The 24,810-nt window shown below is 54.8% G+C and overlaps 1 protein-coding gene across 18 annotated transcripts in view; it reads right to left on the reverse strand.

The window, feature by feature from the left end:
- The window catches only part of RREB1 (ras responsive element binding protein 1), a 176,027-nt gene that overhangs the window by 15,349 nt on the left and 135,868 nt on the right, over positions 1-24,810 (reverse strand). For 12 of the 18 annotated variants that reach the window (XM_072813829.1, XM_072813827.1, XM_072813826.1 and 9 more), the window contains 5 exons: positions 23,237-23,381; positions 22,583-22,716; positions 7,828-7,929; positions 6,348-6,537; positions 2,430-5,325 (listed from right to left, as the gene is read on the reverse strand). In XM_072813829.1, the coding sequence (XP_072669930.1) occupies positions 2,430-5,325; positions 6,348-6,537; positions 7,828-7,929; positions 22,583-22,716; positions 23,237-23,381 (3,467 nt within the window). The remainder of the gene's footprint in view (positions 1-2,429; positions 5,326-6,347; positions 6,538-7,827; positions 7,930-22,582; positions 22,717-23,236; positions 23,382-24,810) is intronic. The other 6 variants (XM_072813842.1, XM_072813839.1, XM_072813841.1 and 3 more) reach the window with 1 other exon arrangement.

The following is a 24,810-nucleotide window of genomic DNA, read 5'->3' on the forward strand; positions in this document are numbered from 1 at the left end:
CTTCCGCACTGGAGCGTGTCCGGATATGTCACGAAGGCAGAAGCAGGCATGCCCCGGACACCTGCCGGCAGAGAACCAGCAGCCACACACCCAACCGTGGGGCAGCCTCAGGGGACGTGACCCTGGCTTTGAACTCGCGCTCTAGCACTCCTGACCCACGGGACTACGGGCCAGTTGCTGGCCTCTGTGAGCCTTCGTTTCCTTGCTTCCAGCTGTGAACAGCATCGCCCTCACGGGACAGCTCGGGAAGGCCTAGCTCTACCCAGGCTGGGGCCGCCCTCGGGTCACGGCCAGGGCGTCGTGGACGGGGCTGTGACAGGCACGGCCACCGCCGAGGGTTTAGTAACCGGTGACGGAGAAGTGGCCCGACGTGTTTTCTATCAATAGCCACCCCACCGCACCCTATCCCACCCTCCCGCCTTCCTTGCCCGGCTTCAGACGCTGCAAGACCGTTCGCCACCTACGACGTTTCGGCGACCGAAGGCCGGGCAACCGCAACGACTGCCTTCACAAGTGGGAACTTCTATCAGGCAAGTGAGGAGGCGGCCGGCCCCGTCCCTGGGAGAGACTGGCGGTTGGCCAGGGAGGGGAAGGCTGGGAATCGGCCTCGCCCACGGAAAAACGTGCACAGGGCTCGGAGCCGGGGGTGCAGGGGGAGGCCGCGGCAAGAGCCCCGCTCACGGTCACCCCCAGCCACCTGCTTTCTGAGAAGTGCTAACACGAGTACCCACTTCTCCAAAGGCTCTGCAGGTGACAAACAAGCGTCCCCCCAAAAGGGCGGCGAGACGCCGCCGCGTGGGGGCACCTCCTGGTTATGATGGCTTCGCTTTTCCGACCTGCCTTCTCCACACAAACTGTCACTTTCCTCTGCCAGGCTTACGTGGTTTCCAGTGAAGGGAAAAGGACAGTCTGAAAGCGTAGCAGGGACTTCACAAATCTAGAAATTCTGTTAGATATTCGAGTCCCCCGTGGACGGGCGCTCCTGGCCTGCTGCCACCGGAGTCCTGGATTCAGGGCGCCGCCAGCCCAGAGAGAGATGCGGCATCTCTGTGGCAACCAGTCTCAGAGAGCCCCACCCGCAGCCTGCACCCCCACCTGCCCCCCACCCTCCGTTTCCCAGGGGCTGCTTGGCGACCTCCCTCCCTTGTCAGCAGCAACAGCCTGCCATGGGCTTCCGGGACGCTTCTGCGGTGATGCCCCCTCTGGACGAAGCCTTCGCACCTGGGTGCAGAGCAAGGCTCACACCTAGCTCCCGGTACCTTTCCCTCCCAGTCCTAAGCCTCGTAACTAACTACAGCTGTCAGATTTAGCAGCTGAAGACGCTTGCTTCAGTTTGAAGTTCAGATAAACGATGGAGAAACACCTACGCTACAAATTATTTGCTTTTTATCTGAAATTTAACTAGCATCCAGTATTTTACCTGGCAATCCCGCATCACACAGTTCTCTATTTGGCTTCGGGGACTACCCATTAGTGCTTGGGTGGTAATCTCCTAGAGGTTAAAGATCTCACCCGGCTGACCTTTGGGTCAATGACAGAAACTCTGTGTAAATACTCAGTAAATCAGAACGACGAGGGGAGCGTAAGGCCATGTGACTATTTGGAAGTACCTGGTATAAAATTACTGAAAACGCATCCTCTTAAACTTCTCTTAAAAAAAAAAAAAAAAATCAACACACTAACACTTGAAGAATACTTTGGGATATGTTTTTGGCAATTTAAGTGTGTCCCTTGGAACATACACTGGTGTATCTGTGTGTTTCTCCAGAACGGCTGATGGTTCTAGAATAAATAAAATCTAAAAAAAAAAAAAAAAAAAAAATTCCATTTGTCACTGATTTCCCCCATCATCGGGAAGCTGGGATTGCATTAGCGCAATAAAAGATAACTGTGAGGTTTGCAACATTCTCTTTAAGAATACGTGGAGTCAAAAGCACGTTATGGAACGTTCGAGATTTTAGAAGCTGCTGTGCTGTGCAGAGTCTGGGAGGCAGTTTGTCCGGCCAAAGCAGCAGGTTCACCACGGCCGATGCCTTCCTACCAAGGTCTACTTTTGCCCTAACTGGCCTCCTGTCCCCAAGCAATCCTGCTACCGCCTCCTGAAGGGATGAGATGGATGGACGTTGGTGACCCAAGGGGCCCCGGACTGTTTTCACCCCCAAACACCTACATTTAACGCCTGCCTTCACCAGCAGCCCCTGGAGGGCCGAGACGGTGGGAACAGGCTTCTGGGTGCAAGGGCACACAGGGGAAAGCTCTCCAGCAGGCAAGCCCCTGCTCCCCAGACTGAGGGAGGAGCTAGAAACGGGGTCGTGGGCAAAAGGGTCCCACGCCTTCCACCCTGCCCCTTGGCCTCCCCGCTCCCTGGCCAGCCAGGCCACAGCCTCCCCTCCAGGAAGTGGCGCTCAGGGCCTGACGGGCCCTCTTACCAGTGTGTGTGAGCATGTGCCTCTGGAGGGAGCTAGCCCAGGGGAAGACCCGGGGGCAGTGGGGACAGTTGATCTTCTGCAGGCAGTTGGCGTAGGAGTTCCGCTTCACCCTCAGCAGTTTGTCTTCCGGAGGGCTGCCCTGCTCCTCGTCGCTGGGCCCGTTGTGGTCTGCGGGGGCTCCGGCCACCTCGTCCTGAGCATCGTCCTCCGTGGTCTGTAGAAACGGACTGAACTTGTTGGTGTCCGTAGTGGCCAGCATCTTCTCGATGCTGGCGAACTCCCCGCTGGAGTCCAGGTCCACCCCGCCGCTGCTGGAGCGGGGCCGGCTCCTCATGCCCTTCCTCCGGCCCCTCTTCTTGGATGAGCCCGCGGGCCCCTGCTCGGTGGGTGAGGCCGCCTCTGGGCTGTTGGCAGGAGGGGACGGGTCGCTGGATTCTTTGGGGCCGGCGGTGTTGGCGGGGGCGGTGGCAGCTCTGGGAACGGTGCTTCCTAAGCTGTCTGGGGCCGTGCTGGGACTGCCGGCGCTCGTGGGCCCCGGGTCGGCCACCTTAGCCTTCAGCAAGGTGGGCGCCGAGGACACGGACGAGATGATCTGGGCGATGGAGGCCAGCGGGGGCAGCTCTTCCGTCACGGGGGGCTTTGGCAAGAGCAGGGGGGGCTTGGGGCGCAGCGGCCGCAGCAACGCCGGGCTGCTGATGAGGGTGGAGCCACCCAAGATGGGGGAGCTGTTGACCAGCGCGGAGGAGTAGATGGGGACGGCCAGCTGAACAGAGCCCCGCAGGGGCTGCGCGTGGGCTTCCAGAGTGCTGGCTGCAGAGGCCACGGGCTTCTCCGGGCCCCCGCCGGGCCCCAAGGGCACTGGCAGCGGAGGGCACGGCGGAGGGCAGGGGGACGGCTGCTCGCCACTCCCCGGTTCCTGCTCAGGCTTCTTGGCTTCGCCAGCACCACCCGCGTCCTTGTCTCCTTTCCTCAAGTTCTTGGGGATGGACAGGTCAATGGGCTCCATGGAGCAGTCATAGGGGGCCGCGGAGGCGGGGCTCAGGAAGGCCGCACTCTCCTGCTTTACTTGCACCAGGGCCAGGCCCTTCTGGGAGAAGTCCAGCGGCTCGTTGAAGTCCACCGCGAAGTTGCTGGCGGGCTCCAGCTTGACCGAGACGTGGGGCGGCAGGGGCTGCGCGGGGCCCCCGTGGAGAAAGCCGTTCTGCGGCTCCAGGAAAGTGGCCAGGGGCTTGCGATCGCCAAACGGCCCGCCCCCGTCCTCCACCCTCCCTGAGGCCTCGGCGGCCGCCTCGGCGGGACTCAGGCTGTCAGTGGCCAGGACGTAGCTCTCAATGTCGTGCTCGGGCACGTGCAGGTGCTGCTTCAGGATGTGGTGGATGCAGTTGCGCTTGGCCGAGAAGGCGGCGCTGCACTCCTTGCACTCGAAGGGCTTGCGGCCCTTGGGGCAGCCTCCCAGGCCGCGGCCGCAGTGCGTGCGCATGTGGATGCGCAGGGCCCGGTAGTGCTTCAGGTCCTCGCCGCACAGCCGGCACACCGTGTCCGGGGAGCAGAAGGCGTCCACCATCTCGGCGGTGCTGCTGGTCACGTACTCGATGTTCTTCTCGATGTCCTTGCGCGTGGCCTTGAGGTGCTTCTTACGCAGGTGCCGCTCGCAGTTGGCCTTGACGGTGAAGGGGTAGTGGCAGATCTTGCAGATGTAGGGCCGCTCGCCGCTGTGTGTGCGCAGGTGGCGGATGAGCGCGGCCTTGTCGGCCGCGATGTAGTCGCAGATGTTGCACTGGTAGGGCGAGATGCCCAGGTGGGAGCGCACGTGCGCGCGCAGCACCCCGGAGAAGGCGAACACCTGGTTGCAGAAGCGGCAGGGGTAGAGCACCTTGCGCATGGCCGGCGCCTTCTTGCTGCCGGGCCCCGTCATGATGGCCTTGAGGTCCCCCTCCGTGATCTCCTGCTTGATCTTGGCCTCCATGCTCAGGGGCAGCAGGGCCTCGATGATGCTGTCTTGCTCCAGCTGCGTCTTCATCTCGGCCTGGCCCGGCAGTTCCAGCCGCGGCTGCTGCAGGAAAAGCTGTGTGGCCGTGTCCGGCTGGGCCCCGGCCTGGGACTGCAGCAGGTGGGCGCTGGAGGCCGCCTCCATGGGGCCTTTGAGGAGCTTCAGGGGCGGCGGGGGGAGGCTGGGGCTGATGCAGCCGGGGGAGGCCTGCTGGGCGTTGAGGAGCGGCGGGGGCGTGGACGTGGCCACCACCGTGCGCGGGGTGACCAGGGGCTTTGGCTTCAGAGGGGGCATGTGTTTGAAGATGGCCTGCAGAGGGGCAGCGGGGGCCTTGGAGAGAGGTGGAAGACTGATCTGAGGGGGCGCAGAGGCCGCCATCTTCAGAATCTGCTGGATGTCAGCCAGCTCGATGGCGGACTCGCCAGAGATGGGCTTGACCACAATACTACTGTCGGGCTGGATGATGAAGCCCTTCTGGAAGGGCTGCAAGGACAGGTGCTTCATGCTCTCCTTGGTGGCCGGGAGGACCGTGAGAGAGCCGCCCAGGGAAGCAGCTTCAAAAGGAGACAGACTCAGAATGTTGGTGCAGCCGGGGTCCTGAGGTAGCTGACACTTGAGTGTCTGGAGCTGTATTGCTTGGTTGTCATCTGGCAAGGGCTCCTCGGCGGGGGCAGGCCTGACGTCTTTGGTGTGCTGCAGGCCCAGCAAGGCCAGGAAGGCCTTCTGGTCCAGGGCGTCCCCCGGCAGGGTCTTGGCCGGCAGCCTTTCCCGTCCCTGGTCCGTGGCCACGTGGGTCTGTCTGTGCAGGGCGAGCGAGGAGAGCATGGGGAACGCCTTGTCACACGTGTCGCAGACGAACCGGTGCTGCTCGCTGATGCACCTCCGTAGGTTTGTCTCACACCAGGCCTGCGTGGAAGCGGGTCGGCAAGAGCAAGGGAACAGAGAGGATTTTAAAATCATCACTTCCCCCGAGGGGCAGAAACCTATCTGCTGTCTGGTTGCCCCAGCACCCAGCCTGGGCCTCCCCGCCCCCAGCTTGCTAACGCCCATCCCCGACTCAATCAGGGAACCCGCAGAGCATCCTAAGCACCTTCTTGCCTGGTGAATGACATCAACCCCAGGGTATCTCAGAGAAGCAGTGAAACACGGTTAATAACAGCACAAAGATAGGACAAATGCTCTTTCAGAACATGGTGTTCTGGAAAACTACCGGGATGGGGACTTCCTACCACCAGGGGAGAAGTGACTATACCTTCTTGATTGTGGGACAAAGGGCGTTGCCTGGGCAGGGGCATGAGGAGGTGGGGAGGGTCACATGAGTGCATACATGTGGGTAAATACGTATGTGTCTATACATACGGAATAATTCACTGAACTTGAGGCTTCTGTGCCTCAAGGGTTTCCCTGTTGATACCCTGGTGTCTCAATTTTTTTTTGTTTTAAAGTAGTTTCCAAGTAGTTTTGGCAGGTGTTTTACAGGCAGAGAACAAACATGGTTCGGGTTAATAATGACCCCAAACATCTTTAATATAAACTGCGACACCGGCACTGGGAATATTTACCTGTAATATGCCTATTAAGGAAATATTTAAAACATACAAACGCAATTCAGATAGACAGGGGTGGGGTAGGGGTGGTGAGCAATTCACAACTTTAAATCCAAACGCCCCAAGAATGGGAAAGCAGACACAGGCTAGTAAGAAATTCAACACAAAATAAAAACCCACCTGGCAGCTCAATGACCCGACGGAGACTGAAAGACCGAGCGGAGTTTCAAGAAAAAAGGTTGTTATATATGAAAAAAAGACAAACCCAACTGACAACATTTTAAGGAAGGGAAGCCTCAGGGTTTTGGGGTGTGTGTGTGGGGTCTGGTCTACTCAGCCCGTGCGGAGGTGGCTTCCGGGTCCACGGGCCGAGCCAAATACCTGAGAAATTCGAGGAAACTTCCTACAGGAGAAGTCAGTGAATCCTAAGTCATGGAAGCCAGCAGGAATGGAAGGGTTGTTCTGTATGAAAGGCCTTCCCATTGCGTCCCTGGGAAGTTGTTTGTGGACGAGCGCATTGTGACGCAGCAATCCTCGATGTGTTCGAAAGGTAACGCAGCAAATGTCACATCTGGCAGAAAAAAACGGACAGGATATAAGGGGGCCGCTCAGAGTTTCCGCTTGTCCAGTAGCGCACTGTATTTTCTTTTTTCTTTAAGATTTATTCTATTTATTTATGATAGACAGAGAGAGAGAGAGAGAGAGAGAGAGAGAGAGGAGGGAGAAGCAGGCTCCATGCCGGGAGCCCAACGTGGGACTCGATCCCGGGACACCAGGATCGCGCCCTGGGCCAAAGGCAGGTGCTAAACCGCTGAGCCACCCAGGGATCCCTGCGCACTGTATTTTCTGTTACTTCAGCTCAATTGAAACAAAAATGACAGGATACCAAGAAGCCTCTCTGCTCGTGGTTAGCACCGAGAAAACGCTTCCTTTAAAAAAAAAATTATGGGGCAGCCGTGGTGGCACAGCGGTTTAGCGCCGCCTGTAGCCTGGGGTTTGATCCTGGGGACCCTGGATCAAGTCCCACATGGGGCTCCCTGCGTGGAGCCTGCTTCTCCCTCTGCCTGTGCCTCTGCCTCTCTCTCTCTCTCTGTGTTTCTATGAATAAATAAATAAAACCTTTAAAAAAAATTATGTTTCACCAACTTCTGGATACACAATCTTTGCAGACAGAACAGGGAGGTATGTCCGGTAAGACAGCTGGGAACCTGAGGCCACTGCTGCAGGCTTACTTGTTCTTACCTGAATTACGCAGCACAGACGGTCATTTCGAAGGTGTCTCTCCCACCCTTCGATGCACAGATTCTAATTATCATAAGTGCTTAAAAAGTCAAATAGCACACTTTTGCACGCACTCTACAGCATCCCCCGTCTCTGATGGGGATGAAAGGAAGAGGATGAAATGATAATCAAGTTCTCCAACCGAACTTGTAGCACAAGACAGTGACTATGTATTTAATTCTGATATTATTAAGCATCGTGATCTGAAAAACCACCATTGCTCCTACAATAAAGAGCAAAGCATCCTGCAGGGGCACCAACCAAGCCCCTCGCAGGTAGGTGGGCATCATTTTTTTTTTTTTTACTGATTCACGAGAGACACAGAGAGAGGCAGACACAGGCATCGGGGGAAGCGGGCTCCCTGTGGGGAGCCCGATGGGGGACTTAATCCTGGGACTCTGGGATCACGACCTGAGCCAAAGGCAGATGCTCAACCGCTGAGCCACCCAGGTGCCCCTTCTGACTTTCGTTTTATAGACAGGAACACCGAGGCTCAAAAATCATAAGCAACATGGCCGAGGTGGCACAGCTAGCACGAAGCAAAGATCAAACATAAACCCTGTTCGTCCTCCACCCACACCTGTTATGATGCTGTTGCCTTTTCCTCGAAAGACTCCCACAGATGCAGTCCATCTGAAGATCAGCGCTCTCCACCTCAGAGACGACCTGCACCTTAACTGTCCTGAGCCACAAAGATGTGAAACAAATGCATTTTGTTATTTAAAAAAAAAAAAAAATTTTTTTTTAGAAGGGGAGGGAGAGAGAGAATCTAAAGCGGGCTCCACGCCCAGCACAGAGCCTCATGTGGGGCTCGATCTCATGACCCAGAGATCATGATCTGAGCCTAAATTTGAGAGCTACTGATTGAGCCACCCGGGCACCGCGCCTGAAGACATTTTATGATGCTTCCTCCGCTCTTCATACAGTGTCACCTTCTGGGTCCTCACTGAGAACCATCCGACAACTCCCAATCATTATGGTATTAAGAGCATCCCCTGGACTGGTACTGGATATACCAGCCACTGGAGCCACATGTGACTATCTATCTATCTATCTATCTATCTATCTATCTATCTATCTATCTATTTATTTATAAAATTTTTATTTATTTATGATAGTCACAGAGAGAGAGAGAGAGAGAGAGAGAGAGAGAGAGGGGCAGAGACACAGGCAGAGGGAGAAGCAGGCTCCATGCACCGGGAGCCTGACGTGGGATTCGATCCCGGGTCTCCAGGATCGCGCCCTGGGCCAAAGGCAGGCGCCAAACCGCTGCGCCACCCAGGGATCCCTGACTATTTAAATTAATTGAAATTTCCCCAGTTACGTTCCTCTCATTTCAACAGTGGCACCGGGTAGAGCAGACCTAACACATTTCTGTGTTTCTACAACCACAGCAGGCTTTGTTGGACGGCGCTGTGGGCCTCACACCTTTCCAAATACCTGTGCTACCAATGCACGTGGCTCTCACAAAACCCCTCAGGCAGGTCCTCTCAGGGCTCTGCAGGGAACAAACGTGGGTCTCGGCGCGGGGAGAACGGCCGACCCCAGTTTACGACTGCATGCACCTTGGCAGAAACTCTCTGCTTTGAAATTCTTCTCGGGGGAAAAAAGGGATAATAAATCACCCACGAAGTAGCGGAGCTCATTTCCCTCTAGTGACGAACGCCGTGCCGAGTCTGTGCACCTCTGCTCTCCTTATGGTGCTGCAGCCAGGCCAGGCCCTGCTGTGTGTCCAACCTCTTCTGCCCCCAGCACCACCTCGGCCACATCTTGCCATTAGGATTCCCGTTGTGGTTCCATTAAACTTAGCACACTGGGTTCCCATGAGCCACTCAAACACAGAAGTCTCTCTGAGGGAACTGTCTTTGGGCCCCCACCGGGGATGGAGGCCCCAGGGAACCCGGAGCGCCCTCAGGTGCGGGTGGGGGTGGGCGGAGGGGCGGCCCAACTACTGGGAAGCCCGGCCTGAGCACCCAGAGGGCTGAGTCCCAGGCCTGAGAAAGGCAAGGAGGGACACAGCACGGCTGCAGCCTCTCAAGAGAACTTCTCTTTCCAGCCAGAGCATGCTCAAGAGCCCCGCTGTCTGTTGGAGGGGCTGCAACGTCAAGGCCCCACGGCAGCTCTGTCACTGCCCCTGCCCAGACTCCAGTTCAACTGCATGCTCATTGTCACCCCTACCCCATCATCACCCATCACCGCCCCGGCGGTTGGTCAGCTGGAAGCTCTCCACTGACCCTGGGGAGAACGTCTGCACTGGGGAAATTTAACACTGACCACACACTGGACGATAGTGAGAAATCATTACTAACTTTTCTAAGCTGTGGTCGTCTTCTGGTTGTGCATTTCTTTTTAAAAGTCCTTCTCCTTTACAGATACATAGTGAAATATTGGTAAATGAAATGTGATGTCTGGGACTCGTTTTGGAATTATGTGGGATGGGAGAAGAGATGAAATGTGAAGGGCAGGGCCGTGAGATGGGAATTCCTGAAACTGGGGAGCACGGGGGTTCATTACTGTGCTCTCTACTCGTGCATATGTCTAAAATGTTCCTAATATGCATATAAGAGAGAAACAGCTTAAAAAAAAGAGGGAGAAACATCTAATTACAGATGGAGGGATACCTGGGGGGCTCAGCGGTTGAGCATCTGCTTTTGGCTCAGGGTGTGATCCTAGAGATCTGGGATTGAGTCCCACATCGGGCTCCCCACAGGGAGCCTGCTTCTCCCTCTGCCTGGGTCTCTGCCTCTCCCTGTCTCTCATGAATAAATTAAAGAATATATATAAATGGCTAATGAGAGTGAGCTGACCTTTTGCCTCTTTTTCTGAGCTTCAACGACGTCTAAAGCACTATTTGCAGCAGAAGTGTGCGTGTGCGTGTGTGAATTTATAGAAACTATAGAAGGGAAACCCTTATCCCGAGTGTCACCGTGGCAGGGGTGAAGCGAAGCTGGGTTTCCCCAGCAAACCTATGAGACTATCCGAGTCTCTCTCTGGGGAAAAGGTGGAGGGGTCCGGGGTTGGAGGGAGGCACTGAGCCCAGGGCTCAGGAAGGCCCCCAGCTGGGGTTTACGTGCAGGCAGAGTGAGCCACTCTAGGCAGGCTGGGCGGTCAAGCCGGTGGCCTCATGTGGCCTGGCCCTTTGTGAACTGGAGAAGATTCCGACGTTCTCTCTCCCAGCTTCTTTCCCTCTGTCCCATGCTGGCCACAAGCCAGGTGAGCTTTGGGAAGCTGCGCGACACGGGAGCTGAGCTGCTCTGTGCCTTCCCTGGAAGGCGGGAATGAGAGAGAGAGTGACAAAGTGCAAGGGCAGGTGCCGAGGGGGCTGCCACTCGCGAGCACCCTGCACCTGGAGTCTGTACTACTTGCTCCTTCCAATAGCGGGCACCGACTACATACATCTTGTGTAGGATGTTTGCAGACCAGCGCCGGGCGCTGTCCCGGATGTGGGGCTGTCACAACAAATACCTAAACTCATTCTTCCTGACAACCCTGGGAGGTAGCGCTAGGGAGAATCAGCGAGTGTGTGATCAGTCCCCGCTGGGTCCCTGCTCAGCTTTCCCTGTGAAGGCGGCAGGCTTCACTGCACATTGCAGAGGAGGGGCTCAAGGACCAGAGTCAGGTAGGAGGTTCAGGTGCAGCGTGCAGCAAAAGAAAGTCACCCCCTACATTAACTACTTTATCTAACCTCAGGCAGGGTCGATCCTCATTACTGGTGGATTCTGTATTTGTCAATTTGCCAACTCGCTACCACGTATCTGTAAACCCCGTCCCTACTCACGGTGCACCTGAGGACGTGCACAGAAAGGTGACAAAGTGGAGCCACCGAGGCCTGTGTATTCCCGGCTGCGGCTGACCAAGGCGACACTGCTCTGCCGTCCTGCTCCAGCTCAGACTCTAAGGTGTCCCTCCCGCCGTCTACTTGGTGCCATACTTCCAGCATTCCTGCGCCTCTCGTTGGTGATTTGGTGGCTGAGGACGGCCTCCAAGCACCGTACTGAAGAGCCGCCTGGGGTGTGCATGAGCACCAGAGGCTGTGATGTGCGTCGGACAAGCTTCATCCGGGCACCGGTTCCGGTGCTGGGGGTGGGGGGTGCACTGTTCCCGAGTCAGCACTATTCACGGAGTAAGATTTCTTAAAACAGAAAACGTAACACCAGGATCTGTATGGATCAGCTGATGAAAATGCAAGCAGAGGCCCGCAGGAAGCTGACCCTGTGTTTCCTCTAGAAACGACGGTTTGATAATCACTAATTCTGCACTGCTGCAACCTTAGAGAACAGAACGACCGCCAAGGACTTAACGCCGGAGCCTAGCTGCACGGGGAGACATTCCTCATCTCTGCCACTGCATGAATCATGCTCATCATACAGCACTGTGGATTTCCACTTTTACTCTTTTTTTAAAAAAAAGATTTTATTTATTTGAGAGAGAGAGAGAGAGAGAGCACACGCACAAGCGGGGGAGAGGGGCAGAGAGAGAGGGCCAGGCTCCTGGTGGAGCAGGGAACCCCACACGGGGCTCAATCCTAGGACCTAGAGATCATGACCTGAGCCAAAGGCAGACGCTTAACCCACTCAGCCAGCCAGGTGCCTCCCCCCCTGGTTTTAGATTCTTCAAGGCAGAGCAAGAACTTTGATTTCTGCACATCAAGTGAAAGCAGAACCCCCAGACTTGTACCATTATTTCTTTCCACTGTTCACAGACGTCTCGCCTCCCCTAAATAAAAGAAACACCCTGTCTAATGTGGACCATAATCATGTCAGCCCAACTTAGTTTCGCAGAGATTATTCTTTAAAAAAATAAAAGAACTTCAATGGCTTATTATGAAATTTAATTAAATGATAGGAAATGATTGCAAGTATTACTGACATAAACAGGCTGAGAATACACAACACTGAGTCTTGGCAGCGTGCAGTTAACTGCAAAAGGGAAGCAGGTGAGCCAGAAAGTGGGCTGGAAACTCGGTAAACTGGACAGCACCCGATGAACAGGACATTTTTGAGCACGCACACCATATGTGTTTGTTGTCTGACACAGAAATGTGTTCATTTTAAGTATTTCCATACACGGGCCAGGCATATTACACAATATACAGATGAAATTTTAAAGGATGAGAGTTCTTTTTTTTTTTTTTTTTAAAAAGAGAGATTTTATTTATTTATTTGACTGGCAGGGCGGGCAGTAGGGACAACGTGCATGTGGGAGGAGGAGCAGAGGGAGAGGGAGAAGCAGACTCTGCACTGCGCCCTGAATCCGACGCAGGGCTCGACCCCATGACCCTGAGATCATGACCGGAGATGAAATCAGGAGACAGACACTGAACTGACCGAGCCACCCGGGTGCCCTGATAGGAAAAGCTCTCTTAGTTTTCTCTTGTACCCCAGACATCTTTCTGAACACCCTCCCTGAATCTACCGCACTTAGCGCACAGCCTGCTGGTTATGCGTACTCAGTGTGAGGGGCGTCGTCAGTCAGTTTTCTAAAAGGGAGGGAGGAGGGTGTCTCATCGTATGGTAATTAGAGCTGACCGCACTTCTCTCATAGCCAGGAGTTTTTTTTTTTTTTAATTTTATTTATTTATTCATGAGAGATGCAGAGAGAGAGAGGCAGAGGGAGAAGCAGACTCCATGCAAGGAGCCCGATGAGGGACTTGATCTGGGACTCCAGGGTCACGCCCTGGGCCAAAGCCAGGCGCTAAACTGCTGAGCCACCCGGGGATCCCTCATAGCCACGAGTTTTTAATGACACCGAGCTTTCCTCACTCCTCTCTAACACGTCTATCCCCTCCTCCATTCTCTGGCTCACCTTCCAGCCCCGCCCGTTTCTGGCACCTAGGACGGTTTCACACATAGTAGGTGCTCAATAAACACAGGGCTGCATTAAACCAGCGCCAACCACAGGCTCTGTGTCCCTTGTGAAAGGCAACCGGGGAGTGGTGTGGGATGGCCTCAGGGACCAGAGGTGGTGGGAGGGGAAGTGGAGGTTGTGCGATCCTGGCCAACTCATTTCATCTGTATTTGGGTTGCCCGCTGGGCAAAATTTCCCAAACAGGCCTGAGATAGGAATCGCTCCCTCCCTGGCCGCCTTCATCCAGGGGGAATCAAGTGACAGGACCTCAGATCTAGGCATGCCCGATGCCACAGGCCTGTGAGAGCTCTTCTCCATCCTTCTCTGACCCTTGACTGCCTTCTCATCTGGAACAGGGGGATCTTTAGAGTTACCATCAGTGACAGAGAACAAATGGTCAGAAAACTACAAGGTGCTACTGCAAACTTAACCGTCACCGTACGCTGCTAGGAACAAACCCCAGCAGGCCTAGCCCGTTTCCTGGCCACCGTCGCCAACAATGAAGACGCAGGGAAAATGAATTTTAATTTCAAACGGATGTGTTCTCTCTCTTCACTCCCAAGGACTTTACTACCATTTCCACTGCTTCTGTTTAATCTTGAGGCTCATGAGAGAAGGGCACGTCCTTCCTGGCCACCATCTATGCTGTGCCACCACCCCTGCTCTTGGGCCCACAGCTCAGGAGAGCAGCACACACCATCCCAGCCTGCACATGCACTCAGAGCCTATTAGTATAACCGAAATAAGGCCCAGATCCACAACTGCACGCCTCCCTTTTCATGGGATTCGATCAACGCGCTCCTCCTATTTCACTTCTGCAAAGGTACAGAACGCCATCTCGTAGGTTGCTCGAAAGTGGCAGAGGGGAAGAAAAACGCAAAAAACTTGCTGTGAAACCAGAAGCACGTCGCGAGGATGGTAAGAAGAAAATAAAACCCCCACAGTAAAACGCCCCTTCCCATCTCACGCTCGGCACCTGTTGGCAGGCCTCAGGTCAAACCAGTGTGGAAAACCATCACCCAGAAACGTTTGGACGGGCCTCTGTCGGCCAGAGACACTCCGGTTCAACCAGCCTTCCCAGGGCCCCAGGAGGAACACTCTGCAACTGTTTCCAAAGAGCTCTTCAAGGACAATGGAGACCATTGTCAGTCTGTGGGTGATGCTGGTCACCCACAGCATCTAATCTTGGGGTCTGTGCTAACTTCACTTGGGCCTGTCGGTCTTCATGAAGACCACAGCCATTGCTCAGGTTGTCCCCTCTCACCTCACCCTGGGGCTCGTGGGATCCCTCAAGTCCTGCCCCCGACGGAACCACTCCAGGGACCCACGGACAGCACCTCTGCAAAACATTCGGCTGCACGTCCGAAGTCCAGGGCCGGGGAGCGCTGGAGGGCCATTTCGTCTCGCGTGTGATTCTGACGACGTGCCAGGGGGAAATCTTACAGACTCGAGAGACCGCTTTCTGATGCCGTGGCAATGCAAAGGGAGGGCAACTTTCCCAAATGGAGAAGAACTTCACGGTCAGTAAAGATACGTGCATCTGGGGGGAGTGCAACTAGCGAATCCCAGTCCCGGGATTTACAGATGCTAGTGGAACCCCCCACCCCGACTTCTAAAAACAAAACTTCTCTTTTTTGCCCCCCCCCTTTTTTTAAAAGATTTTATTTATTTATTCATGAGAGACACACAGAGAGAGAGAGAGGCAGAGACACAGGCAGAGGGAGGAGCAGGCTCCATGTAGGGAGCCCGATGTGGGACTCAATCCTGGGTCTCTCCCCCTCTCTCTTTAAATCACATACTGAAATAAATGACTCTCAGGAAAACAAAAATTCATCAGTGGGAAGAACTCCAAAGGCCAGGTGAGGTTACATATCCAACACAGGGATGAATGCTCACACGGATGTTCGGCCGTCCTCAACTGCCAAATACGCACCCGTGCACACCTGGATGTGGACTCCAAGTCATCCTGCTCACAGAGACCGTGTTTCTGGACCCCGATACAGCTCACCAGAGCCGATTTCACCCAGAAATCACCTGAATTCCAGCACATGTTACCAAATGTTTCTGTAAGAAAGAAAATTCAGGGGGACCCGGGTGGCTCAGCGGTTCAGCGCCTGCCTTTGGCCCAGGGTGTGACCCTGGGGTCCTGGGATCGAGTCCTGCATCGAGCTCCCTGCATGGAGCCTGCTTCTCCCTCCGCCTGTGTCTCTGCCTCTCTCTCTGTGTCTCTCATGAATAAATAAATAAAATCTTAAAAAAAAAATTTAATTTAGAACACTAGAGTTTCTATCATTCCCCACTCCCCCCACAAGTGACACCCTGGCGCCCCGCAGGGCTGCTCAGTCATGATGGCTCCTATTACTGGGGCCAGGGCTCTGCAGTTGTGCCGGGGTGGGTGGGGGCACGCAGTCAGGGCTGTCTTGACAGCAGAGGGGCAAAGCAGCTGCGTGAGGCTTATCTGCTCTCCCCCTGCCTCTCTTAGCACCACTTGCGATGTCACCGAAGGGGTATGGGTAAGTGTGAAGCAGAGATAGGAGAGGGCCGGGGCGGGGGTCTTGGGGGAGGGAAATGCCTCCCAGCAGCACGCAGGGGCGTGAGCCAAGGTTCCACTATGGCTCTGCGGGCTGGAGGGACACCCCACAAACACGGACAGCCTTCAATATATACCTTCTCTGCGGCCTCCCTGTCCCTCCACCTGCAGAAATTAAAGAAACGAGCAAAGTCCCACAGCAGACCGGCCCCACACCTGACGCTGGCTGGCCTGGAAGGAGCCTAGTTCTCACAGGCACGGCCGCCTGCGCTGGGAGAGACCCCACCCCACGAGCCAGCGCTCACCCTCTGCCCCTGGCTGTCACAGGCAGACAGCACAGGAAGGCAGGGACTGGCACAGGCCAGCTCTGGCCGGTCAAGGACATCCTCTCCTTCCCCAGCAGAGGGGTCTGTCCTTTTGAGTCGCAGAGAGCGGTCATGGAAGCAAATGATGTTCTTCTCCATACCCAGATCCGCCACCAGTCTCAAAGGGACAAAAGTTAAAATCTGGAAGTCCCGCGTGGAGGACTGACACCCACCACGGGGCGCCTGCGACCGTGAGGCAGGGCGCCAGGGTATCAGTTCTCTTACAGCACACGCCCTTGCTGGAAGACGCTACATCTCCTCCCTTCTCATCTATTTCTTCAAAGGAAACCATAGAACCCCGCGCTGGGGTAGAAAGGCCACAAACGTGCCACCACGGTCTGGGCATTCTGAGGAGGAAGTGTGGGTCCCAGAGGAAGCCCTGCACCAAGGCAGCCGCTCTGAAGGCTCATCGAAGAGCTGACAGCTGTCACCATTCAGGAAAAAAAAAAAAAGGAATGTGTCCCCACCTACGGGAGCGGGTTTCCCGAAGCGCCTAAGATGGGAAGGAAGCGCTGCAGACACATCAAGGTAAATCACCAGCAATGGGGATTTACCCAAGTGGAAGGCAAGGCCACCAAGAAGCTCGTCACTGAACAAATCTGGGATTAACCCCCCACCCCACCCCCCGTTCTTGCGACAGTGATGCTGTACGTGTATGGCGACCTCAACTCTCCAGAATGAGAAGAAAATTCTGAAGTCAGAGGAAAAGCTTAAGAGTGGATTGAGGAGATGACCAGCGCCCTCGCCGGGGACGTCACCTTTGCGGCAACATCACGTCTGCCCTGATGGCAGTTAAGGGGCAGAGGACCTCCATCAGGAAAGGGGTTTTATATAAATATGTACATGTATTTTTTTTACTATGCTAAATATAAGGAAGCGTTTCTCTAGAATCTCTGGTTTCCCCAACAATCTATGGAAAATGACGCGTGGTTCTGATTTACAGCTATCAGGTCCCTTCAAGCTTCTAACTATCCAGCTTTCGCATCTGGATTACAAAATCTCGGTAGGTAGGACGCGAACCAAATTTATTTATTTATTTATTTATTTATTTAATTATTATTTTTTTTAATATTTTTTACAACTTTATTTTTATTTTATTTTATTTTTTTTAATTTTACTTATTTATGATAGGCACACAGTGAGAGAGAGAGAGAGGCAGAGACACAGGCAGAGGGAGAAGCAGGCTCCATGCACCGGGAGCCTGACGTGGGATTCGATCCTGGGTCTCTAGGATCGCGCCCTGGGCCAAAGGCAGGCGCTAAACCGCTGTGCCACCCAGGGATCCCGCGAACCAAATTTAGACAGTCATTCAGCTCCCAGGCTTTACGGGAGCAGAATCAGGTAGAAGCACCTCTTTGGAACAGTACGGACTCAGACACAAACTTGCTTTCATGTTCTCTTGTCAAATAACCAGTACCTGGGAGAGGCCCCGCAATGGGATTCCTCAACTTCCTTGGAATGGGATGCCCGTCTAGTGCCTGTTGCAGTCCGGGGACTGGACTGGCCCCCTTCCTCCTCACCACAGTCCTCAAACGCATTTTCCAGACAGGGAACCAGCCTCGGCTCGCCCCGGGGGCGTGGGAGGGCCCAGGGAGGTGCCGGGAGGCAGGCTGGGACGGAGCTGGCCGGCCTCACGGCCTCACTCCCCCTTGCTACACGGTCTGTTCAGAGGACGGGGACTCAGATGCCCCAGCTCCTTCTACAACCCGGAGCACGTTCTTAATGGCCGGACCCTGGACAGTGGCTCACCTGGGAGCCCCCGCTGCCACTACTACTCCCTGAGCAGCCGGGAGGCCCGGCCCCTGCCAGCAGAACCTGTGACCTGTTACCTTCTGGTAAAGCTGAGCTCACCCCAGCTACTTCCTTGAGATACTGAGATACTGAATTTCTTGCTCATTATAGTGTTTTAATCAAAAGACTGAGATTCCTTTTTAAAAGGGATTTCATGCTTCATTTTTTCCCTGTTCTGTCTCCAGAGGCAAAAAGGGGTAAGTGCAAACAACCTCTCCTCGGAGCCCCACCCGGTTCAGACATTCCTGCCCTGGTGCCCACCCTCCCCCCCACTCCCTCCCGCCTTCCCTCCATCCCAGCCAGAGAACTGACATCCAACAGCTGCACTAATCTCTCCCAGTTGCTGGGAGCAACAGTGAGGGCCCTGTGACAGGGCCCTGGCCGGTGGCGGGCGGCAGCTTGCCCTCCCCACACCCAGGAATCCACCAGACTGCACACCGCGTCCCGACACCCTGCCCGGACTGTTCGAGCAACCAGTGTGGCGTGAAGTCAGGGCAGGTCTGAAGCACTTCACAGAGGGCAGCTTGCGGTGAGTGCAGAAGCTGGTGGCCCCCTGGGCTTCGGAACGGCCCAAGTCCCGGAGAGGACCCCCGGGCAAGGTGGACAGGGGGCTTCCTGACAAAGTGCCGCCAAATTCCAGGACATGTCCCCCGTCCCCCTCCCCGCCGCCAGCACCGTTTTCAAACCTGCCCCCGCCTGGCCAAGCCGCAGACCCCTGGGGCTCCTAAACACAGATACTGATGAACATTTTCTACACTTTCCTTATTTTTAGGAGGACAGTTAAGCGTGGGACCCATGCCATGTGGATTCGTCTGCGGGGCTCCCTGCGGGTAGTGGGGGTGGGTAGGGGGAGGTGGTGCAGTGAAGGGAGCCAAACATTCCTTGGAACGCCGGAGAATCCAGAAGGAAGATGGTTTTGGCACCTCCCTCACCACCCAGACGAGGGGGTGGCTTTCAGCCTGGCCCGCAGGCCTGCAGCAGCTGCTTCCCCGCACGGTGCAGGTACAGGACAAGCCCACCGACAGCAGGGCGGGCGTGCCTGTCGGGGCTCACTCGTGCTCCTGACCCAGATTCCAGACAACCAAGATCACGGACTCGATCAGACCCAGGAGAGCCTCCACCGGGAGGAAACAGGGAGATACCTCCACATTCAGCGTAAAACGTCACGGGAAGCTTCACACCGGCAGCATCAGGCTCCCTCTGCACTGACAACAAGCAACCTGTTGTCCTTCCCTGAACGTATCCCTTTTGCCATGTTTTATAACCGTCCATTTCCTTGTTTTCCGACCAGCCCTTGAGGGGCTCTGCCTCCAACATCGCTGTTGTGTTGCCTTTTTTTTTTTTTTCCCTTCAAGTCTGGTCAAGTGCCGGGCACATGATGAACGCTCAATCACTTGGATACATTTTAAGGGAAATAATTTCAAAATGATGTATCACCTGCCCTCCTTTCATCAAGAAGCCATCTAAGATTATACAATAACTTCTGCTGAATTTTGCCCTCAGCAGCAGCCACCAGGGAGCGGCGGCAAGCAGCCAGCTGTCGCCCCTCCTGGCCCTGCCCCTGCGGGCCGAGACAAGCCCCCACCTCCCACCTGCGCGCGCGCGCGCACACACAGGAACGGGGGCCTCCACTGCCACGCTACGGCCTCGGTGCCCTCCCTGCTGTCGTGGGCCTGTCCCGACCTGCACCTGTGCGCCGCTGAACCGTGTCTGCCTCAAACCGAGAAGGGCTGCGACAGCAGCACCCACCCCGAACGGCAAAGACTCTGTACATAGACGGGAACGTAAAACATAAAACACATCACTGACAATTCTTGCACTGATCACGTGTGACATTCTGTTTTGGGATCACCGGTGTAACGAGCGAAGAAGCACGAGCAGGCGTCTACTTCTTCCTACCTTTTAAAAGGCCAGAAAATTTAAGACACTCCATCCATCACGCCGGATTCCAAATGCCGGCTCTCCATCGGCACCCCCTTGTCTGGGGGACTGCGGGGTCACCGCCGGTCATGCCAGGGCACAGGCGACGGCCCCACCACTCAGAGCTAGAACCCCTGCAAGCGGCTTCCTGCCTTTCTTCTGCTCCACGCTGATGCACGCTCCGTTAGTTTGAAGCAGAGAGGAATGGAGGACAGCCTCGGCATTTACAGGAGTTTGGATTCCTAACACTTTTTATTAAGGGACTGCGGGCACCTTGCCAGCTCTGGGGATGGGACGGGGGTGGTCAGGGCAGGAGCGCGAGAAGCCAACAGCTGTTTTGAGTTATAATCTTTCTGTTTAAACTGGTAGCATCCCACTGTGGTTCTGCTGCTGTTGGGGTTTGCAAATGGAGCTGGTGTCTATTTTAGCTCTGGGTTAACAAGCAGTCTCTCCCACCAGCTACTGTCACAGTTCACTGCCTGGTTGGGCCCCGCTGGCTCATGCCTGCCCCCACGGCCTCCTCTGATAGCAGGCGATTATGTGGAACAGCAGAGCAGAGAGGAGAAGAGGGAAATTAACTATGTTCTATAATCAAGTCCCTTTGGTTTCCAGATGCAGGCCCCACCCCACAGAGCAGCAGCCCCCAGACAGGGGATGGCTTGCTTCCCCCCACCGCCCCCTGCCCAACAAAGGATGTGCTGCAGGCACAGCATCCAGGGGCTCCCGTGGGGTGGAAGGCTGCCGGGAGGGGCGGAGCCCCCACCAGGCTACAGAGCTCCTCCGGCCAACCCCTCGCTGGACACAGGGCATTATTCCTGAGCAGGCAAGGAAAACAGTCAGGACGTGAGGTTCAAGTTCACAGCACATCTGCCTTGTCAGCCCTGGGGTCACGGCAAGTGAATTACCCACCAGGCTGTGCAGAACGGCACAGTCAGCGACCGATGCGCTTCCCATCCCCACCTGAGTAGCAAGCCCAGCCTGTCCCTGGGGCCGGTGCCCGTCTGGGAGGCCCTGCTGCAGGAGAACCCACACCCTCACCCAGGCCACCACGTAAGAAGGGGACACCTGAGCTTCCACTCTCATGGCTATACATTGTGTCATATAGGCTCTAGGTGCTCAAAAATCTCTCGCAAGAGTCAAATTATTTTCCCTGTAGGACAGGATTATCTAGAAGGGGGCAAATGGGTAGTTCCTAAGATGATATCTGATCCCAGACTAAAACACACAGAGAGGCTCAGAGACGGGCAGTGTGTTCACTTTCCGCAGCGCTCGGTCACATGGCTGTTTCGCAGGAATGTGGGGCAGGGGTTGGGGTCCCACGTGCAATTGCTGTCTCTGCCCATGACTCACCACATGAGGCTTTACCTCTGTCTGCTCAGGTCCTCAGTCGAGAAAGCTATTTCGATATTCACCACCCACTGCAAGCCCACATCCTGGGGATGCTGTGGACGTTAATGAAACCATTAACGTTTCTGAATCTCTCAGGACTATAGGGCCTGCCAAAGGAAGAGCCAAGTGCTTCTTCTTGGTGGACAGAAGGACAGCTGTTAAAGAGACTGACCCCTAAAATTTAAGCTTGAAAAGGAACACGGGGATTATCTGGTCCAATTCCCCCCCTCTGGGGTTCACATACGGCCGATCCAGGTCCCCCAGGGGAGAGGGATGCAATCCAGGATCTGACCACCAGCCCACGCCCTCTCCTACGCAGCCAGCCCAGCGTGCAATTTCCCCGAGATGGGGGAGTTATGAAAAGACATTTTGTAGCACTTCAATTGCTCAGCAGTTTTAACTCTTCATAAATTCTTTTTTTCTCCAAATGGAAAAATGTCAAGCTGATGTGATTAAGTAGAATGATATCTGACATGGCTTTAAGTTACCATATGGTGAGGCTTTCCCTCAACACACAAGTCTTTTTAGCCTGCTCAGACCTCTTCACTCCCAAGTCACAACCAAACATGTGTCCCGAGGAAGGGAATCCGGTCCACAGGTGCCCAGCTCCGACACTCCCAAGCTGCCTTCCGAGACCCCGAGCTGTAGGCATGCATGCATTCGCTCCTGCTCGGGGCGAGCCTTCAGCGGCGCCTCACAGGGTACCACTTTCCAGTCTTGTGACTCCCCTGTGGCACCTGGTTCCTCCCAGGGCTTATAAGCTATGGCAGTAGCATTTTAAAAGTGGCAATTCTGTAGGAAAGCCTGCCGCGTCCAGGCCATCTGCAGCCCCGCCCCGAGTGCTGCTGGAAAGTCCTATCACCATCCACCTTCACTGCCGGGATAGGCGGAGGACCAGGGAACTCAGAGCCAGCAGAGACCTAAAATGCAACCTAGACCAGCAGAACAGTCACCTCTCACTGTCTTCCTGGGACAGGCTTCATGTCAGGTAGAGTGTCTGGCAAGAAGCAGAACTCTTCTGAACCTAAAACGCCTTTTCAGGTTTCTGCACTACCCGTCCAAAGCAACTGAAACAAAAAGTCCTTAGCCCGCTGCTGCTGCTGGGCAGCTGGTACGCCCTTCCGTCCTTACCACACACTCGTGCACAGCTAACGAGCATCTGGACTGCAACACCTCTTGTGTTACAGAAAATGTGCGTGCTGCTCAAAAGCCCCCCCTGTCACGGGGGAGTCACAGCAACTGCCCTGGAGGCCCTCACCAGCAGCGAAAAGGAAGCACAGCAAACCTCAGTGAACACATCCCGTGGCCACAGCCACTTTCTTCCTTCCCTCTGACACTTCTCGGCCTGGCTTCCTCGCACTGTCACCAAACCCAAGTCGAATCCCCTTAGCTCAGTTTGGAGGACTGGGGAGTGAGGACTGGTCCTAAGTCAGAGGAAACAGGAATGAGAAAGAACTTTGCAGAATACAGGTGTGTTCCACCCTTTCTCCTACCTTAGTGGGTTATCTGAGTGGGTCTCCATGTGGGTCTCCAGTCCATATTTGCAAACAAACTCCTTGAAACATATGGGGCAGTGAAACACTTCATCGACCTTCTCCAGCTCACCCGACTGCCCATCTTCCACCATCTTGGGGGAAAGGAAAAAAAATGAAGTCAGGAAGGAGTTCTCCCCCACGGGTCTGCTTCAGAAGAGAAGCTAATACTCAATCCACATCTACAAGGAGGCCTCTCTCCGAGGGATTAAGGAGGCTGCTTGACCAGTCCCTTCATCCCTGCAACAAATCCTCACTGGATGCTTCCATCCATCCTCCTTCAAACCACTCACCCATTCGATACACATTTATGGAGTACCCAGTATCTGACAGGGCCAGAGGACAAAAGCCTGGGGACAAGAGTTCCCTAACGTGTAGGAAGCTTCCACTCCAGCTGGAGAAACCAAGAAGCACAGAGCAATGAAACAAGCTCTTCATTCCATGGGGCTCAGCAAGGTGGTGGGGGGTGGGGGGCACCCAGAGGAAGTGCACACAGGTTACTCTTTCCTGCGGACACCTTGCAAAACAGTGTGGGGAAAGACAGGTTAAAAGCTTAGGATGGAAGTCTGCCAAGAGTCCCGTGGCTGGGCACATCGGCTCTGGGGCTGGCGAGACCTTTTTAGCAGGTGCTGGGTCTTCTTTCTCTGACTCGGCATCATGACTGAGTTTCCTCTTGGAGGACAGCCGCCTGCGCTTCAGCGGGGATGGGGGGGCCGTAGCTGTGGCACTGTTAGGGTCCTTCTCGTGAATCTTCATATGTCTGGAAAGAACACGCACACAGACACATAGTGTGATTCAGTTTTTTTTTTTAAAAAAAAGCAAAATTCGAGTTGGTTGATTTCTCTTAAATTTTCTGTATTATACGTTGAGGTATTGGTCTTTACATTTTCTTTAAGATAAATGGTACATTTTGTACAGCGGTCGCTCTCTTTTCAAAGCCTTATATGATCTCCCGGAGGCCCTCCTTAAAGCTTGAGCTTTAAGGAGTCGCCAAAGTCGCTCAATGCTCTGCTATCTGTTGGAAGACGCTCGCGAACTCCGCGGACGCTAGGAGATGAAGAAACCATCTGATTGCCTCTTCTACTTACTCAGATAAAAGGTGCTATTTCAGGGCACACAATTCTACAGAATAAAGAATTCCCGGACAGGACCGGTTCATACATCAAGTTCTCGCTCTGCATCTGCCCCCAGAACCCACCTCACAAATGCCAGGACTTTGTGTTCTCTCTCCCTCTGCTTTCAGAGGCACGTGGGGGCTCAAATTTGAGAAGCGCTAACACAGCAAACGTCTGCAGTGAACCTGAAAGGCTTTCCACGTCGTTCACGGCGTTACACGGATTTGCAGATGGTGAGAGTAGCTGGGGCAATGGCATGGGTATGGTGCATGTGGCGACCCTGACGTCTGCAGGACCAGGAACATGCATGCAAGAAAGCATCACATAGTCTGTCTGTCGGCTCTGAAGAGAGAGCTTGATGGGTGATCTGATTTAGGTGACCTCACTTCACCAGGTTCTAAAGCAAACACCCCCTAAGACACGGTCCTGAGACGCATAAGGTCAGAGACATATTGTAAAGGGACAGTGTCCCTTTCCTTACTTGGTGACGTAGAGGGTTTGGGCTTCCCAATGACAATTGTCACCACCATCATCCACTTTGACTGTGCCGGACGCAGGAACAGAGTCCCCGCTTTTTAGAAAGAGCACTTTCATAGGATTATATTACTGGGGAAGCACTTAGGAATGGGAAAAGACGGGGAGGCTTTCAGAAACGGTCCGGCCACACTTCCAGAAAGCAGCGCAGGTCAGCTCCTCCGGTAGAGGGGACAAGCGGCAGATGACAGGCCTAAGCAGCCTGCCAACCAAAAGCAGGGGTACCAATTCTGGCGCGTGGGCCAAGGGTGCATGCAACGAGGTGACTGAGAAAAGGCCTTCCCTGCCCCCCCCACAACTCTGCCCTGAGCTACCCACAGTGTGTGGGGGTGAGGCCCCGGGTGTCTCCGGTTCTGTTCCACAGACATGTTCTAGGAGGTAGAGGGCCCCCCAACTAGCCCCGTCCATCTATGCCCCGGCCCAGCACGATGGAGGTGGCCTCGCCTTGGAGAAGCACCTCAGGCCAAACCTCTGTTCTCTAGGTCAGTGTGGCGGAGCACGAAGGTCTAAAGGGAGAAAACGGCTGGCGCCTGGGTGGCT

The sequence above is a fragment of the Canis lupus genome, chromosome 37 (assembly GCF_048164855.1).
Source record: "Canis lupus baileyi chromosome 37, mCanLup2.hap1, whole genome shotgun sequence".
Lineage (NCBI taxonomy): Eukaryota > Metazoa > Chordata > Mammalia > Carnivora > Canidae > Canis > Canis lupus.